The 16,794-nt window shown below is 57.0% G+C and overlaps 2 protein-coding genes across 3 annotated transcripts; one reads left to right on the forward strand and one right to left on the reverse strand.

The window, feature by feature from the left end:
- Positions 1-25: 25 nt before the first annotated feature.
- Positions 26-7,776, forward strand: LOC123614557 (uncharacterized). Its single transcript, XM_074370842.1, has 3 exons — positions 26-107; positions 5,773-7,172; positions 7,337-7,776. Exons 1-2 carry the CDS (start codon positions 26-28, stop codon positions 6,801-6,803), a joined length of 1,113 nt encoding a protein of 370 aa, XP_074226943.1. The 3' UTR covers positions 6,804-7,172; positions 7,337-7,776.
- A 3,098-nt stretch (positions 7,777-10,874) lies between these two features.
- On the reverse strand, positions 10,875-16,716 carry EMC10 (ER membrane protein complex subunit 10). Of its 2 annotated transcripts, XM_074371059.1 has the most exons (8): positions 16,533-16,716; positions 15,450-15,522; positions 14,418-14,527; positions 14,030-14,134; positions 13,488-13,669; positions 13,214-13,307; positions 12,219-12,305; positions 10,875-12,010 (listed from the first exon to the last, which is right to left on the reverse strand). In XM_074371059.1, exons 1-7 carry the CDS (start codon positions 16,644-16,646, stop codon positions 12,219-12,221), a joined length of 765 nt encoding a protein of 254 aa, XP_074227160.1. In that variant the 5' UTR covers positions 16,647-16,716; the 3' UTR covers positions 10,875-12,010. The 2 variants fall into 2 exon arrangements, with proteins under 2 accessions (XP_074227160.1, XP_074227159.1); XM_074371058.1 differs by lacking the exon at positions 12,219-12,305 and having other exon boundaries at positions 16,533-16,715.
- Positions 16,717-16,794: the final 78 nt, after the last annotated feature.

The raw sequence follows: 16,794 nt of genomic DNA on the forward strand, positions 1-16,794 counted from the left end.
AGGCAGGGAGGAGGGGGCCGCGGTCATGAGGCAGGTGCCGGCGGAGGTGACAGCTGTCCTGCGCCCCCCCCGGGTGCTGACAGCTGAGGCCCGATTTAGCTCGCAGAGCCCGGGACTGGCCAGATAAGGCAGTTGGGGGAGCGACCCCGCCCCACAGGCGCCCTTTAAATCGGCCGGTTGGGCTCAGGGGGGGCGGCCGCCGGCGACGCCAGGTGAGAGGGGCCGCGCTCCTTCCTGACTTCCCCGCCGTCCCGCCCGCACCGCGGCTCGCCTCTCCGGCTCTCAGTCTCTCTCTCTCTCTGTTGCCATCTCTTACTCTGTTTTTTTCTCTCTCTCTGCTTCTTTTTCTCTGTTTCTCTGTGTTTCTCTCTCTCCCTCTCCTCTCTCTCTCTCTCTCTCTCTCTCTCTCTCTCCTCCATCTGTCTTTCTCTGTCTCTTCCCATCCCAGACCCTTCTGCTGTCCATTTTTCCTGTCCCGTTGCTAACTCTGCCTCTGTTCCTCCTTCTTCCTCTCTCTATTCTTCCATCATTTCTCTCATCTCTCTGTGTCTTTCCCCCTCTCTCGCTCTCTCTCTCTCTCCCTGTCTCTTTCTTTCCACTTCTCCCTCCCTTATTCCCTCTCTCCCTCCCCATCTCTCTCTCCATCTCTGACCCTTCCACCCTCTCCCTTCTCCCCTGTCTGTGTCTGTCTCTCCCCCTACTTCTCTCTTGGTCTCTCTCAATCTCTCCCTGTCCTGTCTGCCTCTCCCTCTCTCTCCCTAACTTTCTCTCTCTGTCTCTCTCCCACACCCCTTCTCCCCATCTCTGACCCGACCTCTCCAGCTCCCTGGACGGAGGCCACCAGGCTCTCTGCTGCAGTTTCTGCTGAATAAAGCTGTTTCTGTCCTGACCCTTCTGCTCCTCTTGCCTCCTTTCCTTCCTCACCCCTCTGCCTCTGAGCTCGGCATCCCAGCCCTGGTCCCGGCTGGGTGGGGGTCGGGAACCTGGGGCTGGGGTCAGCGTCGAGGTTCCTCCCTCCCAGAGAGGACAAGAAACAGAGGCTGATAGACAGACAGATGGGGTAGAAAGACAGAGAAATGGACGCAGAGGGAGATCCAGAGACAGCAAGAGACAGGGACTCAGTGGCAGAGAAACAGAAAGACAGACCGGGATGGCGTAGGGTGGGGTGGGGGGCATGGACTCAGGCGGGAGAGCCAGTGGGACAGCAGGACCCAGAGAGTGAGTTGGGGGACGGGGGAGTAACCTCTGAGATAGAGAGATGCAGAGACACAGAGACTCGGAGGCTGAAAGACAAGAGATTAGGCAGTGCCCGCATCCCCCCAGGCACAGCCGACAGGGCTGGGCGCCCCCCTCCCCCTCCTGCCAGGCTGTGCCAGGCCCAGGACAAGGGGCCCTTGTCCTGGCTCCGACGGGGCAGCTGGGGGATGGGCTAGGTCCGGGGGGAGGGGCAGCCACCAAAAGCCGGGCGGCTGCCTCTCCCCTCACACTACCCCGCCTGCCTCCCTCACCCTCCTCCTTCTGGCCTCCCTTCCCGGGTCTCTGCCGGCTCCCAGCCTGTTTTCTGCTCTGCTGGGGAAGGGGGCAGGCATTTACAGAGCACCTGCTCTATGTACCTGAAATGTCTCTGTACCCCTCCTGACACTCTCTTGTCTCCCCCCTCCCTTTGTGCCCTCTGCTTGTTCTTCCCACACTTCTGGCTCCCCTCCTTGGAAGGGGGCATTTATTAAGTTCCTGGTGTTTGCCAGGCAATTTCCATACACTGTTTCTGCACCTTATACTCTTTTTGCTCTCCAGTCCCTTCCTGTTTCCTTTTACTTCTTGCTGCTCCGCCTGGTCTCTCCTGGAAAGAAGTGGGCCTTTATTGAACACCTATTGCGTGCTAGGGAATTTACAGACACTGTCTCCTCTATTACATTCTTCTTTCCCAATTCCTTTCTTCCTTCCCTATTCATTTTCTCTCCTTTCTGACTCTGCTCCCTCCTAGGGGAGGAAGTGGACATATATTGAGCACCTACTGTGTGCCCAGCAGTTTACACATCTTCTCCCCCTTCCCCACACCCTCCTTCTCCCCTGTCTCTCCACTGTCCTCTCCTGATCTTTCTGGGCTCTCTGCTCTCTGCCAAGGCAAGGAACACACATTTATTGAGCACCTATGGTATGCCAAGCAATGGCTTGTGCTTTCTCTCCTCTCCTCTCACCCTCCCGTCTCCACTGACCTGTGGTCTCTGCTGTCCTCCACCTTTCTGTTCTCTGCCAGGGAAGGAAATGGGCATTTATTGAGTGCCTACTGTGTGCTGGGCAATTTCCTCACACTCCCGTTCTCCCTCAATTCTCCCTGTTCCTTCATCTCTGACTTCTTCCTTCTGCTCCATCCACCCTTTCTCAGGAAAGAAAATAAGCAATTATGGAGCACCTACTGTATGCCAGGCAATCAACATCCCACCTCATCTCCCCTTGCCTGTTTCTCCCTGCCCCTTTCATTCTGCCAGTTTCTCCTTCCCTGTGTTCTCTGGGCCTTCTTTGGGGAGGGGAACAAGCAGTAACTATGTGCCTCCTGTGTGCCCCGTGATTTGCCTGCACTGCCTACTCCCAGTGTGTCCTCTCCTCTGCTGTCACTTCCTCTCTTCTGCTCCACCCATTCTGTCGCTTCCTTTGCACTTGACTCCCTAGACCAAACTTCCTTTCCTTTTGCCTGTCTTCCTTTTCCTCCTGTTCTCTCTCCTCTAAGGAAGACAATTTACATTTACTGAGTGCCTCCTTTGTGCCTCACCCGCACTCACACCCTCCCTTCCTCATTTCCTCTCTCCTCCCTGGCTCCTTCTCTCCTCCAGCTCTTCTCCTTCCTCTCTGCCCTGCCAGCTCCCCCCTGGGGGAGGAAACAGGCATGTATTAAGCACCTGCTGTGTGCTACTCCTCATATCAGCTGTCTGTCACTGCTTGCCTCCCAGGCTCAGCTTGCCCTTCTCTTTCCTGCTTGGCTGGCTTCCCTCCTGGCTGCTTCCTCTGTGCTCGCTGCCAGGGAGGGGTACGGGCATTTATTGTCTACTTTGTGCCCACTGCTTTCCCTGTGTTGTATCCTTCCATCACGCTTCCTCTTGGTCACTCTATCTGCTGGAGTTTCCGCCTCGCCCCTCCTCCTCTGCCCATCTTCTTTCTCTCAGGAAGGGAACTAACACTTAAGAGCGCCTACTGTATGCCTGGCAGTTTCCACCCCTGGCCCTCTCTCCTAGGCTATCTTTCCTCCCTGGCTTTCCTCTTTGGTGGTTTCTTCCCTTCCATTCTGCCTTGGCTCCTCTCTCCTGAAGAAGGGAATGGGCATTTATTGAGCACCAACTGTATGCCAGTCTCTTTATAAACATAGCCCCCACCTCTCTCCTCATTTTCCTTTCCTCTCTGCCGCCTCTTCACTCCCCACTGCCCTCTGCGCTCTCCACCAGGGAAGGGGAGGGACACTCATTTAGCACCAACGGTGTGCTGGCCCTTTCCACACACCAGTGCCTCTCCTTACACCCTGTGTTCTCCTCTGCCCACTCCTCTCTTCCTCCTCTTTCTTCTCAGCAGTGGAAGCTCCAGATTTTCCGACGGAAAATGTTCCAGGGGTCTAAGTGGCGATCTCAGTCACCACTGCTGTATCTTCACCATCTTCACCTTGAAATGATGACCGATTTGGGCTCCAATTTGATTTCCTCGTTGGGGGAAAAATGTGGATCAGAATAGCCACTCCCTAGGGTGGGGGAGGGAAGGGGGACAGGAGACCACGAGGGAAAGTAGGATAGAAAGTTCTAGAATAGAAGCTGGGAGGCAGCATGTGCCCGTGGGAGGGGGCGCAGATTCTTCTTCCAGTTGGTCTTCAGTCCTGCGTTGTTGCCCTCTTGGCCCCTCCCAGCCAGCTCAGCTCCCTGCTACACCCCCGCCCAGGGAGCAGTGGAGGAAACTGAGGCTCAGACCAGGAAGAGAATCGCCCCCACTTGGCTCCGAGTCTCCCTCCCTCCCTAAGCCTCAGCCCCCTCTCCCCCGTTCTCTCCATCTCCCTCTCTCTTTCTGAATCTCTCTTCCCTGCCTGTCTCTCTCACTAGTTCTCTCTCTCCTCCCTCCCATTCTCTGGATCTCATTCTTTCTGCATCTTTTTCTCCATCTTTTTGTTTCTGCCTCTCCTCTACTCTTCCGTCTCACACAGCTCCTCTGCCTCTGCCCTGTCTCCTCCTCTGCCTCACACTGTCCTTGCACCCATTTCCCTCACCCCACGGTCTGGTTTCCTTTGCTCACACCTTCTTCATCCCGTTTCTTTTCAGTCTCTCTTTGTGGGAATGCTCCTCCTCCCCTCTCCTCTCCCTCCCCTCTTCTCTCCCTCCCCTCTTCTTCTTCCTCCTTCCCCCCGCCTCCTCCTCCTCTCCCGATCTCTCTGTCCTCTGTCCGTCTGTCTCTTCACTTCCATCTGCTCACAGGTTGTCTTTATTCCTCTCACCCTTGTCTCTCACCCTGATCCTCATGGTTTCTTCCTCTTTATTACACATACACACACATACACGTTCCTCCCCCGTTTCTCTCCCTTAAAACCATGTTCCTGTCCTTTGTCACCTTGACTCCCCTGCCCTGTGTTCTCTCCCTCTCTGGAAGCCTGCTTTTCCTCCTGACTTTGTCCCGCCCCCCTTCCTGGCTCTGTCCCCGGTGAGGTGCCAATGGGACTGGACTGGGTACGGAGTCCCCAGTCCCGGGCCAGGCTTGGCGGGCCCTTGGCTCTGGGGGTTGCCCTCCGCACCCCCTTCCCCGGCTGCTGCTGCCTCTCCTCTCTCCCCACCCCACCCCCTCCACCCTCTCACACCAGCCTCTCCTCCCGTTCCTCCCAGTCTCCCCCACAAGAGGGGGAGGGCGCTTTTTCCTTCCCTTCCTAGCCTCACTCTTACTCTTTCTCCCCTCTGTCCTCTTTCCATTGGTTTTTTTCACTCCTCACTCTCTCCCTCCGTCTTCTCTCCCCCTTCCTGGCCCCCTCCGTCGTCCCATCCCGGCCTCACGCCCTCCCTTTGCTCTGGGATGGCCGCCAACCTCCCCCACATGCCTCACCGCTTCCCTCTTCTCTTTGTCTCTCCATTTCTCTGTCTCTCAGAGTCTCTTCCTCCCCCACCTGCTCCCTTGCCTGGGGTTGGTTTGCAGCCTCTCCCTCCCCTGCCCTCCCCATCATCCCCGCCCCAGTACCCCCGGCGGCGGGGAGGCCCCTCTGATGACCGGCAGGGCAGGGGCGGGTGTCTCCACGTGCGGGGGGTATTTTTATCCTGCCTCGGAACAAACGGTCCTGTGATTAATGTTCAGTTTCCAAAATTCATTTCATGTCCTGCCAGGTCCTGGGACCATCAGCTGCACGTGTTTGTCCGTCTGCAGCTCGTGGTTCACTGGGGACGCGGGGACACTTTTCTGCGATTTGGAAGGGGCGCATTTTCCCTCGGGAGTTGACAAACCTGCCCTTCCCTAGTCTGTCTTCCTCTCTCCCTCTCTGACTCTCTTTCTGTCTCTCCCTGTCTCTGTCTCTTTCTCTCGCCCCACTCTCCCTGTTTCTATCTCTCCTTGTCTCTCCCCCCTTCTCCTTTTCTGCAGCCGGTTCCTTCCCTTCCCCCTTTATTTCCCCACTGCATCCTCTGTCACACCTTTGGCTTTGTCCTGTCTCTTTTGTTTTCCCAGTTGTCACTCTTTTCTCTCCCTCGGTCAACAAATGCCCTTGGGTGGCCAGCCGGCGTTGAGGAGGGAGAGGTGTCCTCATAGGTGGGGCTGGGATCTGAGGAGCCACTGCCCACCCACCCCTGCCCTCCCCCTCTCCTCATCTGGCCTCACTTTCCACTCCACCTCCACCCCTCCGTGTTCCCCTCTCCCTTCTTCCTGCCACATGGTCCTCCATCCATCTTCCCCTCTGCCTGAACCTGCCCCCCCACCGAGTCCGCCCGTGTGTGTGTGTGTTCATTCGTTCATACGCGCGTGCTCTGACCTGGTGGGATCCTTCTTTCCCGCTTCCATGTCTCCACCTCTCTCTCCCCTTCCCTCCCCCTCCCTCCTCCATCCTCTTCTCTCTCCTCTCCTCAGTCTGTCTCTCTTCCTCTCTCCAAGCCCTTGTCTCCCACACCTGTTTTCCCTCCCTCTTTCTCTCTCACAGGCACACACACACTGCTCATCTTTTTGCCATCTTCCCTCCATCCTTTTCTCTCCATTTGGTCTCTCTATCTGTCCACCGTCCTCGCTCTCCCCTTCCCTTCACTCCCGCATTGGACTCTCTTCTCTGCTCACTCCCCTCCCCACTTGGCCCCCTCGCGTTTCTCTTCCCGCCCTCCCCTCCCACGCCTCTCTGCCCCTGGCTTTCTCCCCTCCTCTCTCTCCCCTTCCCTCTGTTTCCTCGATCTTGTCTTCTCACCTGTCTCCTTCATTTTTCTACTTGCTCTGCAACCCCCACCCCGCGCTCCCTTTTTCTCTCTTCCTTCCACACCATCAGCCTCTTCCTCTCCTCCCTCCATCTCAGCCTTTCTCCTGGTTCCTCCCCTCTGACCTGCACTCCTCCTTTCCGTTTCCTCTTCTCAGTCTTCTCATCCTCACACTCCTCCCCTCTGCGCTCCCTCGTCTCCCCTTTCCTTCGTGTCCCATTCCTCTCCGCCTTCTTTTTCTTTCTCCCATCTCTCTCTCTCCTCATTCCTCCCTTCTCTGAGTCTCCTGTCCTTCCTCTCATCCCTCTTCTCACTCCTCCCCGTCCTCTCCCCAGTTTCTCTTTCTTAGCCCCTCCCACCTCCTTTCCGTCTCTCTCCCTCTTTCCTTTCTTTACTCCCTGAATCTGTCATCTCTTCTCTCTCTCTCCGGTCTTGGGAGGCCCCTGCCAGCACCCCCGCTGGCCCTGCACCCTCACCCCCAGCTCCGAGCTCCTCTCCTGCTCTGCCTCCCTTTCCCTCTCCCGCCCTAGAGGCACCAAGGCTTCCAAGTTCTGAGAGGCCGGGGAGTCCACCCGGGGGGTCCCAGGGCAGGACAGCCCAGCCAGAGTCCCTGAGGTGGAAGGACTTTTGTGACACCCATTTTCTCTCTCTTTTCTGTCTGTCCTGGACTCTGGACACTGTCTGGAGGGATCAGGCCTGCCCCAGGCCCAGGAAGGCGAAAACGAGAACCGAGCTCAGACAGGGAGCAAGCTGCCTAAAGACACACAGCATGTAAGTAGCAGGGCCAGGACGGGATGGGCCACCCTGCAGCTGACCAGGAATTGGCTCCTTCTTGACTCTGCTGACCCCTGGACTCCTGTCTGAGCTTCATGAGGAGGCTACCTCCTTTCTGCTCTATTCTCCTCCCCAACCCTCCACCATCTTCTCTTTCTCAGGCCGCACGAAGCACATCAGCGCTGGGAGGACCTCACCTGACCCCCACTTCACGAACATAAAATAGGTGCCCAGTGTTCCTGAAGACCAGCATCTGCTAGGACAGAGGCTTCACAGGAACCCCAACCTTCCCAAAGGACCAACAGTGCCCCCTGCTGGACACTTTTCTCCACTGAGAGGGACCACCTAGGCCTGACCTCCCCTGTATCCACCTGAGAGCCCATTCACCCAGACCGGGTGTACTCTTCCATCGCCACCTGCTGGCAAAGGACAAAACTGCAACCCAGCTCTATTACACACTGGGAATGGTCCCGACAAAAAAGGACAGTGCCTGGGGGTGGGGGAGGGGCCGCAGGTCGGGAGAGGGGAAAGGGAGCCTTTGCAAAACTCTGTAAAAATTAAGTTTTACTCCTAACCAGTCTATAAACATCATACTCAACAAGCTCCTTCGTTCGCCAACTTAGATTTCCAGACTTGGCCTATGTTTTCAAGTCATGCTGTAGGTGGGCTCTCTCCTGTGTTGCCATGGAAATGTACCTGTGACTGCTTGGCGAAACAAAGGAGAGTGGGGTTTGGTTTACAAAATTTGCTTGGGAGCCTATTTCTAGGAATCAGGCCAAACTGAATTTGTTTTCTCTGCAATGACTGTGCTGAATAGAAGGGGGGGTGTGCAAGCAAAGGTGAATAGTTCACAGCTAGAGAGGCCCCAGTTACTAGGCCCTGATCCTCACCTGGAGTCTCTCTGATGGGCTAAAGAAAGAAAAGTCTACAATTGTTTCCAGAAGCTACCTGCTACAACAGAGTTGGGGGGGGGGGATAAAGATTCTTTTAAAATACTAAAATTAGCCTTACATATTTTAAAAGACTGCTTGCCAAACAGCTCTTTAAACTACATCCAAATGACAATATGAAACCCTAAGCTATGAGAGGTGGGTTTCCTCCGTGCCAAGGAGCAGGTGACATTTTGTGAGGCAAAAAAAGGGATCTGAGGGGTGAGGCAGAAAACTGAGGAGTGGGGAAACCCCTTCACAGAGCATTTCTCTTGCAGGTGATCTCCTTTCTTAGACCTGAGGTCAGGAGGCTGAGGTGAGGGTACAGGAGAATGAGGGCTGAACTCAGTGGAGACAGAGGGAAGGAATATGGCAGAAAGAGGAGAGATGGGGCTGTACGGGGATGGAGGGGGAGAGAATGGTGCCTGAAGTCTGGCCTGGTGGTATCTAACTGAATCATTCATTAAGGCTGGGTGGTGGTAATTACCAAGGCTGAAGAGGAGTAGATCAGAAACTAAAGGGCCTCAAAAGCCAGGCTGAGGAGTTGGGACTCTATCCGCAGGGCACTGGGGAGCCAGGGAGAGCACTTGTGAGCAGGGAAAAAGAGGGGGCAGCTCTGGCATCAGAAAGCCCCCCATGAGGGGGGATGGACTGGAGGGGAACACTGGAGGCCAGGAGGCCAGGGAGGCTGGGCTGATGGTACAGGTGGGAGAGGACAAAGCCAGGGCTGGAGAGGGCAGAAGTCAAGGGACAAGGCAGGGAGGAATGGTGGGGTAGGGCAGACCAGCACTCCAGTCTGTGAGGCTGGGCAGGTGGTGGCACCACTCACTGGAATAAGGATTCCTGGAGGAGCTCCAACTTGGGGCGGATGGATGGCACCAACTTCCTCAGGGGTCCCTGAGGCACATCCTGGGGAAGGAGACCTGGAGGGGAGTCTGAGCTGGAGATGGGCTTGGGACTCATCAGTGAAGAGGGGCTGTTTAAAACCTCCAGTGTGGCTGGGTGGTGGCCGAGACCCTCCCCCATCAAGTCCCCATCTGGTAGTGCATCCTGCAGACCCAGCCACACGTGGGTGAAATAATGCAGGTATACGGGAATTCCGGCAGCACCACTTAAAACCAACCAAAGGTCCACTGACAGGAGACCAATGAAGTCCACTCCAAGCCAGCCATGTCATGGAACGAGGATGCACTCTGCGTAAGAGATAGAAACCTCTCCAACTTGTATCGGGTGGCAGGGCAGAGGTGGGGAGCCAGGGCAACATATTTTTGCAAAAATTATGTACATCCACATCTGTCAGTTAATTTAGAGTATCTCCAGAACAATGTGCAGAAGACTGAGAACTCAGGCTGCCCCTAGTGAGGGGAACAGGTGTCGGGCTGGAGTGAGCAGAAGGCTTTAGATGCTACGGTATCTTCTGAGTTTCGGGCTATATCCCCAGATACCCTGGTCAATAAAAAGAAACAGTGACTGAGCTCTCCAGAGACAGGCAAGAATTGAAAGAGAAGTTTATTAAGGACAGAGCCCAGGGGAGCCTGCACTAGCTCAGACATTGACTAGGAGATACCACAGAGTAATTCCACCGGCTTGAGAGCCATCCAGAAAGTCTAAGAAGAAAAGAATGTAATCAGATCAAGCCCTCAAATCTCAAGCCACTAAAACATAAAAAAATGGTGAAGGAAATGACTAAGGGGAGACCACATCTTCAAATCAGACGAAAGGTTGAGAGCGCCAAGCCATGAGCACTGCCTATTAAAGCATCAGTAAACACCTCTGGGGTAATCTAGGAAAGAGAGCAACAGAATTCACTGGACCACAGACAGGAAAAACACCGCGCGCACTGTCTCCTGCTGGTGGAAAAAGAAATCCAAGTTACAGAGACTCTGGGGACAACATTTAATGTCTTGAAGCTACAAAAAAAAAAAAAAAAAAAAAAAAACAGGTAAAATAAACCCCAATGCTGGCAGGTGTGCAGCACAACAGGCACACTAGGAAACACAAAGGAAATGTGAATCGGTGGGTCGCTGCCGGACTCAGACCCATCTGGTGCAGAGGGGCAGGGCTGGCCCCTGGGGGCGGGCTCTGAGTACCCCCCCCAGCCCCGCCCTGGGCCCCGGGCTGCCAGGGACCCCAGTCCAAGGGCATCGAAGACAGAGGGGGCACATTGAGGTCTCAGCACATCAGATGACTCAGAAGAGGAATTCAAAAACATAAACGCTGCCATCCAGCAAAGGACAAGAACAGGTCTCAGAAAATACCAACAGCGCCGCTGAGATCCTGGGTTCCCGCTTGGTCACGTGTGCACTTCGCGAGAACCGCCCTGTCCGTTGGCGGAGCACTGGCTGAAGGAGCTCGGCGCCTCTTTCTGGTGGCCCACAAAGGACGAGGCCACTCTCCGGGAAATGACAAGGACCGAGTGCCAAAAACACACCGCGCAGGCGCAAAGCGGCAAGTTTGGGGTCAGGGCACACAACTGGGAAGGCGCTAGTTCCGTTACAAAGAATACGCCTTCCTGCTTGCTGGTGCCTGCACTGACACTCCAGGAGGGAAAATGAATGGATTAAAGCCATCGAGTGACCAGGGAGAGGAGACTCCACCGCGCACCTAGTTGGGCTGTTTCGCCCGTTCATAAAAATATCTCTAGGTCCCCTTCTACTCCGGCGTCCCCAAGAAGTCATTGAAACTCACACCAAAGACAGATCGGCGACAGCACTCACCACCGGCTGTCGGGGTATTTATAACCACATAAAGCAGGAAGCAAGCTGAACGCTGAAATTTGGGGGACAGTTTAATAAACTGCTACACAACACAATGGCCACTTTTTTTGTTTAATACATGCAGCAAACAACGGAATAAAGCCTGTATATCATGACCACCTTGCGGCCAAGTCAACAGCTGCCATTTGGTTGCTGCAAGTTTTAACTTTCCAAAACGTCTGTCTATTTTAATATATTATCCTGTCAATGTTTTTAAATAGGCAAGAGGAGGAGGGGAGATAAATAACAAAGAACTGGCAGGGTCCTAGGGAAGACATCTGGGTAGGGGAAGGGGTTCTATTTTATATCATCAGGGCCCCTGATTCCACTAAATGTTAGTTTGTTTTGTTTTGACTTTCAACATCATTTCTTCAAGCCCAGAGGCCTGGCATCCTGATGGCAATTATTCAAACTCAGCAGATAAGAGGCCAGAGCAAGGGGCAAGGCTGTGCAGTGGAACAGAGCAGGGGACGCCCACAACCAGCCCACCCCTGCTCTGTGCCAGGCTCTGGGCTTCGAGGAGCCCCAGGGTACCCTAAAGGGCAGACAGACAGGAGGCGGGCATCCCAATCCAGTGTCAGACAAGTTAGGGGGACCATCTAGCCTGGCCAGGGCCAGTCAGGTCGGTAAGACCACGAACAAAGGCACAGAGGCTGGAGAGACCTTGGCATGTTCCCAAACTGTAGGGCTTGGGGCTGGGGGGGGGGTGATTGTTGGTGGAACGGGTACTAGACATGAAGTCAGAGCTGGACTAGGAGCTTGGGCTCAATCCTGTGGCGAAGGGAAGCCTCTGGACCTACAGCGGGGCCACAGAAGGGATGCAGCAGGACCCAGAATCCAGCCACCCCTCCGCCAACAGGAATGCCGAGGTCCAGAGGGAAGGGACTCCTGGGGGTGGGGAGCCCGCCTACCCTCCTGGGATGAGGAGACTAGAGGGGCGGTCAAGTTCTTCCCAGGATGACCAAGGACACAGGCCTGCCGGGCGGGAAGGGTGTCTCCTGGGCGAAAGAAGACGGGGCATTTATGGGCCCTGGGCCCCTCACCGACCACTGCCCCCACCACCACCACCACCCCCGCCCCCACCCTGGCCCCCGGCATCCGGTGCTCCAGACATCATGAGGAACAGGACCACGGGAATGATGTACATCCACTGTGAGCCGGCGGGATGGTGGAAGACGAGAGACAGACAGACAGAGAGAAGAAAGGCGAGTATAAGCAGCGTCCCCCCGGGGGGGAGGGGGGCCAGCGTGAGGGGAGGCGTGTGAGGAAAGGGGGCCCAGGTCCCCTACTGCACTACAGGTTGGGGAGGGCTGGTGAGGTGCAGGGAGGGCAGAGGCGGGAGGGGGCTCGGTCCTCACTCAGGCCTCCTGTGGCTGCAGCGTGGGCCCCGGGGCAGCAGGACGCAGGGCTGTGAGCAACACGGCCCCCCCCAGGATGAGGTGCCACTGAGGAGGGAGGGGGCACAGGTCAGGGCCAGTGGCAGCTGTGGCGTTCTGCAGCCATCAGGGAGGGCAGAGCTGGGAGCAGGCGAGCTCTCGGCCTCTCTGAGCCTCAGCTTCCCTGCAGCTTGGCTGGTAAGCTATCCTGACGTCAGGAGCTACCAGCACACGGACTGACGGCCCTCGGACTCGCACTCAGCACAGTTGGGCTCAGCATTCTCGCACCCGAGGCCCAGAGCCCCTGAGGCCCCGGCCGCACTGGCTTCCACTGTTCCCTGCCCTTGCCTGGGGGGAACTGGCCTCCTCCAGCTCCAGTGCTCTCAGCTCCAAGGACCCCAGGCCTCAAGAGCTGCTCTGACAGCACAGGGCCATCCTCTCCTCAGCTCCCAGCCTCCTGGATGCCTCTACCCATTTCTCGGTACTGCCTGGAGGACCCCACCCACCCCCTCCTGTTTGGGAAGACCTCCCTGTTCTTGATCTGTCCCCCAGCCCCCAGCCTCACAGCCCCAGCCTGGCTGAGGCCTCATCCTCTTCCACAGATTCTCCTACCAGAGCTGAGCCCTGACCACCGTACTTCCTCCAACAGGCCTCCATTCGAGAATGACACTGCCTGTGCTGCACCTGCCCTGGTTCATGCCGCTGCCCAGCTCCGAGCCAGCCGTCTGCTGAGACTGGACCCCTTGTGACCACCGCCAGGAGCTGCCACAGGCAGGGGCGGGACCCAGGGCTCCAGTCCTCACCCTCCCTGTCCAGGCCTGGGCTTAGCCTGGGGTCGTGCACAGAGGGCCCAGATGAGACCCTACATGCAGGAGGCCCAGAGAAGGGCCGTGGGGCAGAGGGGCACTCAGGAAGTCAGGATGGGAGTTGTGGGAGGGAGGGCCTGTCGGGAAGAGGGCAGGCAAAGCACCACTCACATATTTGGCGAAAAAGGACTTCTGCTCCTGGGGGTTCTTGGCCTTCTGGGCCTGCTCCATCTCCATGCGCTCGATGAAGGCGGCTGTCTCAGGACTGGGGATGGGTGGGAGAAGGAGACATGTGAGGATGAGGATGAGGGGCCAGGAGAACTCAAAGCAGCCCAGAAAGGCAGGGGGAGGGGCAAGGCCAGAGTTAGCCATTGAGAGGCAGTGGAAGGTTGGCCCAGCTTGGGGTAGGGCAGGCTGTGCCCCAGGCTCTGCACCCTCTCCTCACCCTGGGGCCGGGACTGGCGGCTGCAGCTGCACGGAGGTGTTGAACAGCTCCAGGTCCACGTCCTCCACCTCATGGCCCCGGCAGCCCCCGGGGTACGTCACCACTGACACGCCCACCACGTTGCCGGCCACATCCACGTGCAGGGTCAGCTGGTCCGAGAGGTGTGACTCTACCAGGGAGCACTGGGGGAGAAGGGGAGGAAGGGAGGGGGGTCAGAGGAAAAAGGGCCATCAGGGGCAGCTGCCCAGGCCTTGCCCACACTGGGACCCCCAAGACTTTTCCAAAGCCCTCCAAGGCTCCCTGCCAACCTCAGGCACGAGCAACAGCCTCCCCAAGGCCCACGAGGCCCTGCACTGCCCCATTAAAGCACCCACCACCAGCACTGTCCCTCTTCAGCCCAGGAGACCTTTGAGGGCAAGGCCAGGTCCAAGTCTTCCCCATCCATGAACACTGAGGCACGAATGCTGGAGCCCAAATGGTAGAACCCGGGATGGAGCGGGTGGGCAGAGCAAGGATGGGGACCGTCCTTGTCACTAACTCACCGCAGGGACAAAGGAGGAGACATAGCCTCCGGCTTCTGGGCCATCAGAGGCCCCAGGCCGCCGCGGGACCCGGACACAGTACAGGCCATTCAGCGCTGCCACGTCCTGCAGTGCAGAGAGAGGAGGTGGCAGTGAGAGGGACAGAGCCCAGCCCCTACCAGGCCTGGACCCCCTCAGGCCCCTTCCACCCCAGTCTCACCCAGCCAGCATCTCCAACTCCCTGGCCCAGCCAAGCCAAGGCTGCCCAAGACTTCCTACTGGGCTGCCCCACCTGGGGAAAAAGCCACCACAAGGAAAGCAGGGCCCAGCCCAGGGATGTGAAGTCCTGATGACACTTTCCCCAAGACTGGATCCAGCTCACTGTCGGAGCCCAGGGTCCCCTCCTCACCCGGAGTCGGCCCCGCTCCTCTTCATTGAGTTGCCGCTGCGACAGAGACAAGGTACCATCTTGCTGGTTCCAGAGCAGCGAGCCCCGCTTCCGGAAGTGGGCACTGTCATCTGTGGGCGGCCTGGGCTCAGCGACCTCCTGACATTCCACCCCTCAACCCTTGCCATGACTAGGTGGCTTCCCCAGCCTGAGCCCCCATTTTCCCACCTGAAAACCAGCGACCCCCATCATGTCCAGTCCTCCTGCCTCACAGGGCAACCCAGGGCAGGTGCCTGAACACCACAGTTCCTGAGCCCTGCCCCTCTGCCTTGCCAGGTGACCCAGGGTGGCTCACATAACCTCTCTGAGCCTCAGTTTCCCCAGCTGCAGAATACAGGGGCTACAGATCTCAGGAGCTCCCAACCAAATCAGCTGGGCTTTCCTGGGCAGATGCCAAGTTCTGACTGCAGAGAGTCCCAGCTTCAGTGTTTATAACAAGTGCCCCCAGAGTTTGGAGCCTCAGACTAGATTATTAACTTCTGGGCCCTACTGACATCTGTGCCCTGGGAGTCTGGACGCCCAAATTGTGGCAGTTTAAGCTGGGCTTTAGAGAGGGTCCCAGCTCCACCATTCACTTGAAAAAGGACCTCATCCGGTGTCCCTCTGAGCTTGGTTTCCTATTCTGGAAAATGGGGCTATCCCTAGCACCCACTACCTCGCAGGATTACTGCAAGAATATTTGAGTTAATACACACAGAGCACCTAACTACTAGCCCAGGGCACAGGCCGACTGGTGCTCTGAGATTATTACTGCTGTGTTGACTTTCCTGAAGCTGGGATTTGTCTTACAGATGTGGGAGTAGTCAAAGGCAGAGCTTCTATTCTCTTCCCCACTTCTACCACCACCTCCCCAGTGTAAATGCACACACATTCCCAGGTGCAAAGCTGTAAGTAAATGGATGGTGTGTCTCACACTGGGTGGCACCCAGACCCGAGTTCCTGACTTCACGGGGCACCCGGTACGTGTTAAAGTGAGAACGTTGTTGGACTCACCAATCTCAAACGAGTGCTCCAGCAGCAGCCCCATGGTGCCACAGCTCTCGCCCTCTCGACCTTCTGTCCCGGCCTGCAGGGCAGGTGATAGAGAGGGCTCCACGTAAGGACGATCAGAGCCCTCCGCAGGGCAGGACCCACAGACCCCAGGACAGACCGCCCGACCGACCCAGCAGGCAGTGGAAGGAGCCTGATTTTCATACTTAAATACTGACGCTTGCCCTCCAGTCCCTAACTCCCCGGAGAACCGCCCATTTCATGAAAATTTATGGTCTGGCCCAGCCCCAGAAAACCAGAGCCTGCAAACAAGCGGAACCCCGTTTCCAAGGCAACACCTCCAGGTCACTTTCAAGCCTAGCATCATAAATATTCATGAGTTAAGGGGCACCCTGAGCGTCCTTCCCAAGGTAACACCCAAGGGGCTTTGTTTTCACCTTAACAGCCCCAACAGCCACAATGCCGCCCGAGTTCCACCCCATCAAGCACATTCAAGATTCCACGCCTTCCTTTTCTCCAGCTTTCCAAATTTCTCCCACCTCTGCATCCTCCACTCTACGCCCTCAAGCCTGCACAACCTCGTTCCAGATTTTAATCCGCAAGCTCAAGATCCCGCCCTCCTTATTCATATTCAGAACGCTGAACTCCTCTATTCTCTCGAGAGCCCCCTGCCTTTTTCTTTTTAGCCGCCCCGACGTCTGATTAGCCAAGAGTCCATCCGGGCCACACCTCCTCAAGCATATTCACGACTGCGGATCCGTAGCGCTTGAATGTTAGAGAAGTTCTTGCCCCAACCTTCTTCGGGGCAGCCTCGTTTTCCCCGCACCGAATGTCCAGGTGCCAAAAATCCCACACCCAGCCCCGCCCTCTCATGCATATTCACGAGCTAAGCCTTCCTAATTGGCCTCTCGATTTCTCCCAGCCATGCCACCTCGAACACGCGCGGGTTTGCAGCCTCGCTGTCCCCGGTTCTTTCACCTCGTCTTCTCTCTCGGTCCTGAGCACGTTCCCACCTTAACAGACCTAAAGGCCTGAGACACAATTTCCCTCGGCCCCGCCCTGTGTGCAGAGCGAATAAGAGCTCACCCCCCGCACAGCGGCCCCGGACCGGCAACTACTGTCCCGCGCCCGGCTGGGGGCTGCTGCCACCATCAGCAGGAGCAGGAGCAGCTGAGTAGGCCCAGCGCCAGCGACGGCCATTTCGGCCCCTGCCCACCAGGCAAGGGGCGGAAGCTGCGGAGCACGCCGGGAGGAACGGCCCGCATCCCGTCGCCCGTGCGCCTGCGCCAGCACCTTGCGTCTGCGCACCAGCTACTGGGGCCGGCCATCAGCAGGCGGCCGCGCCTTC

This window comes from Camelus bactrianus, chromosome 9 (assembly GCF_048773025.1).
Source record: "Camelus bactrianus isolate YW-2024 breed Bactrian camel chromosome 9, ASM4877302v1, whole genome shotgun sequence".
Lineage (NCBI taxonomy): Eukaryota > Metazoa > Chordata > Mammalia > Artiodactyla > Camelidae > Camelus > Camelus bactrianus.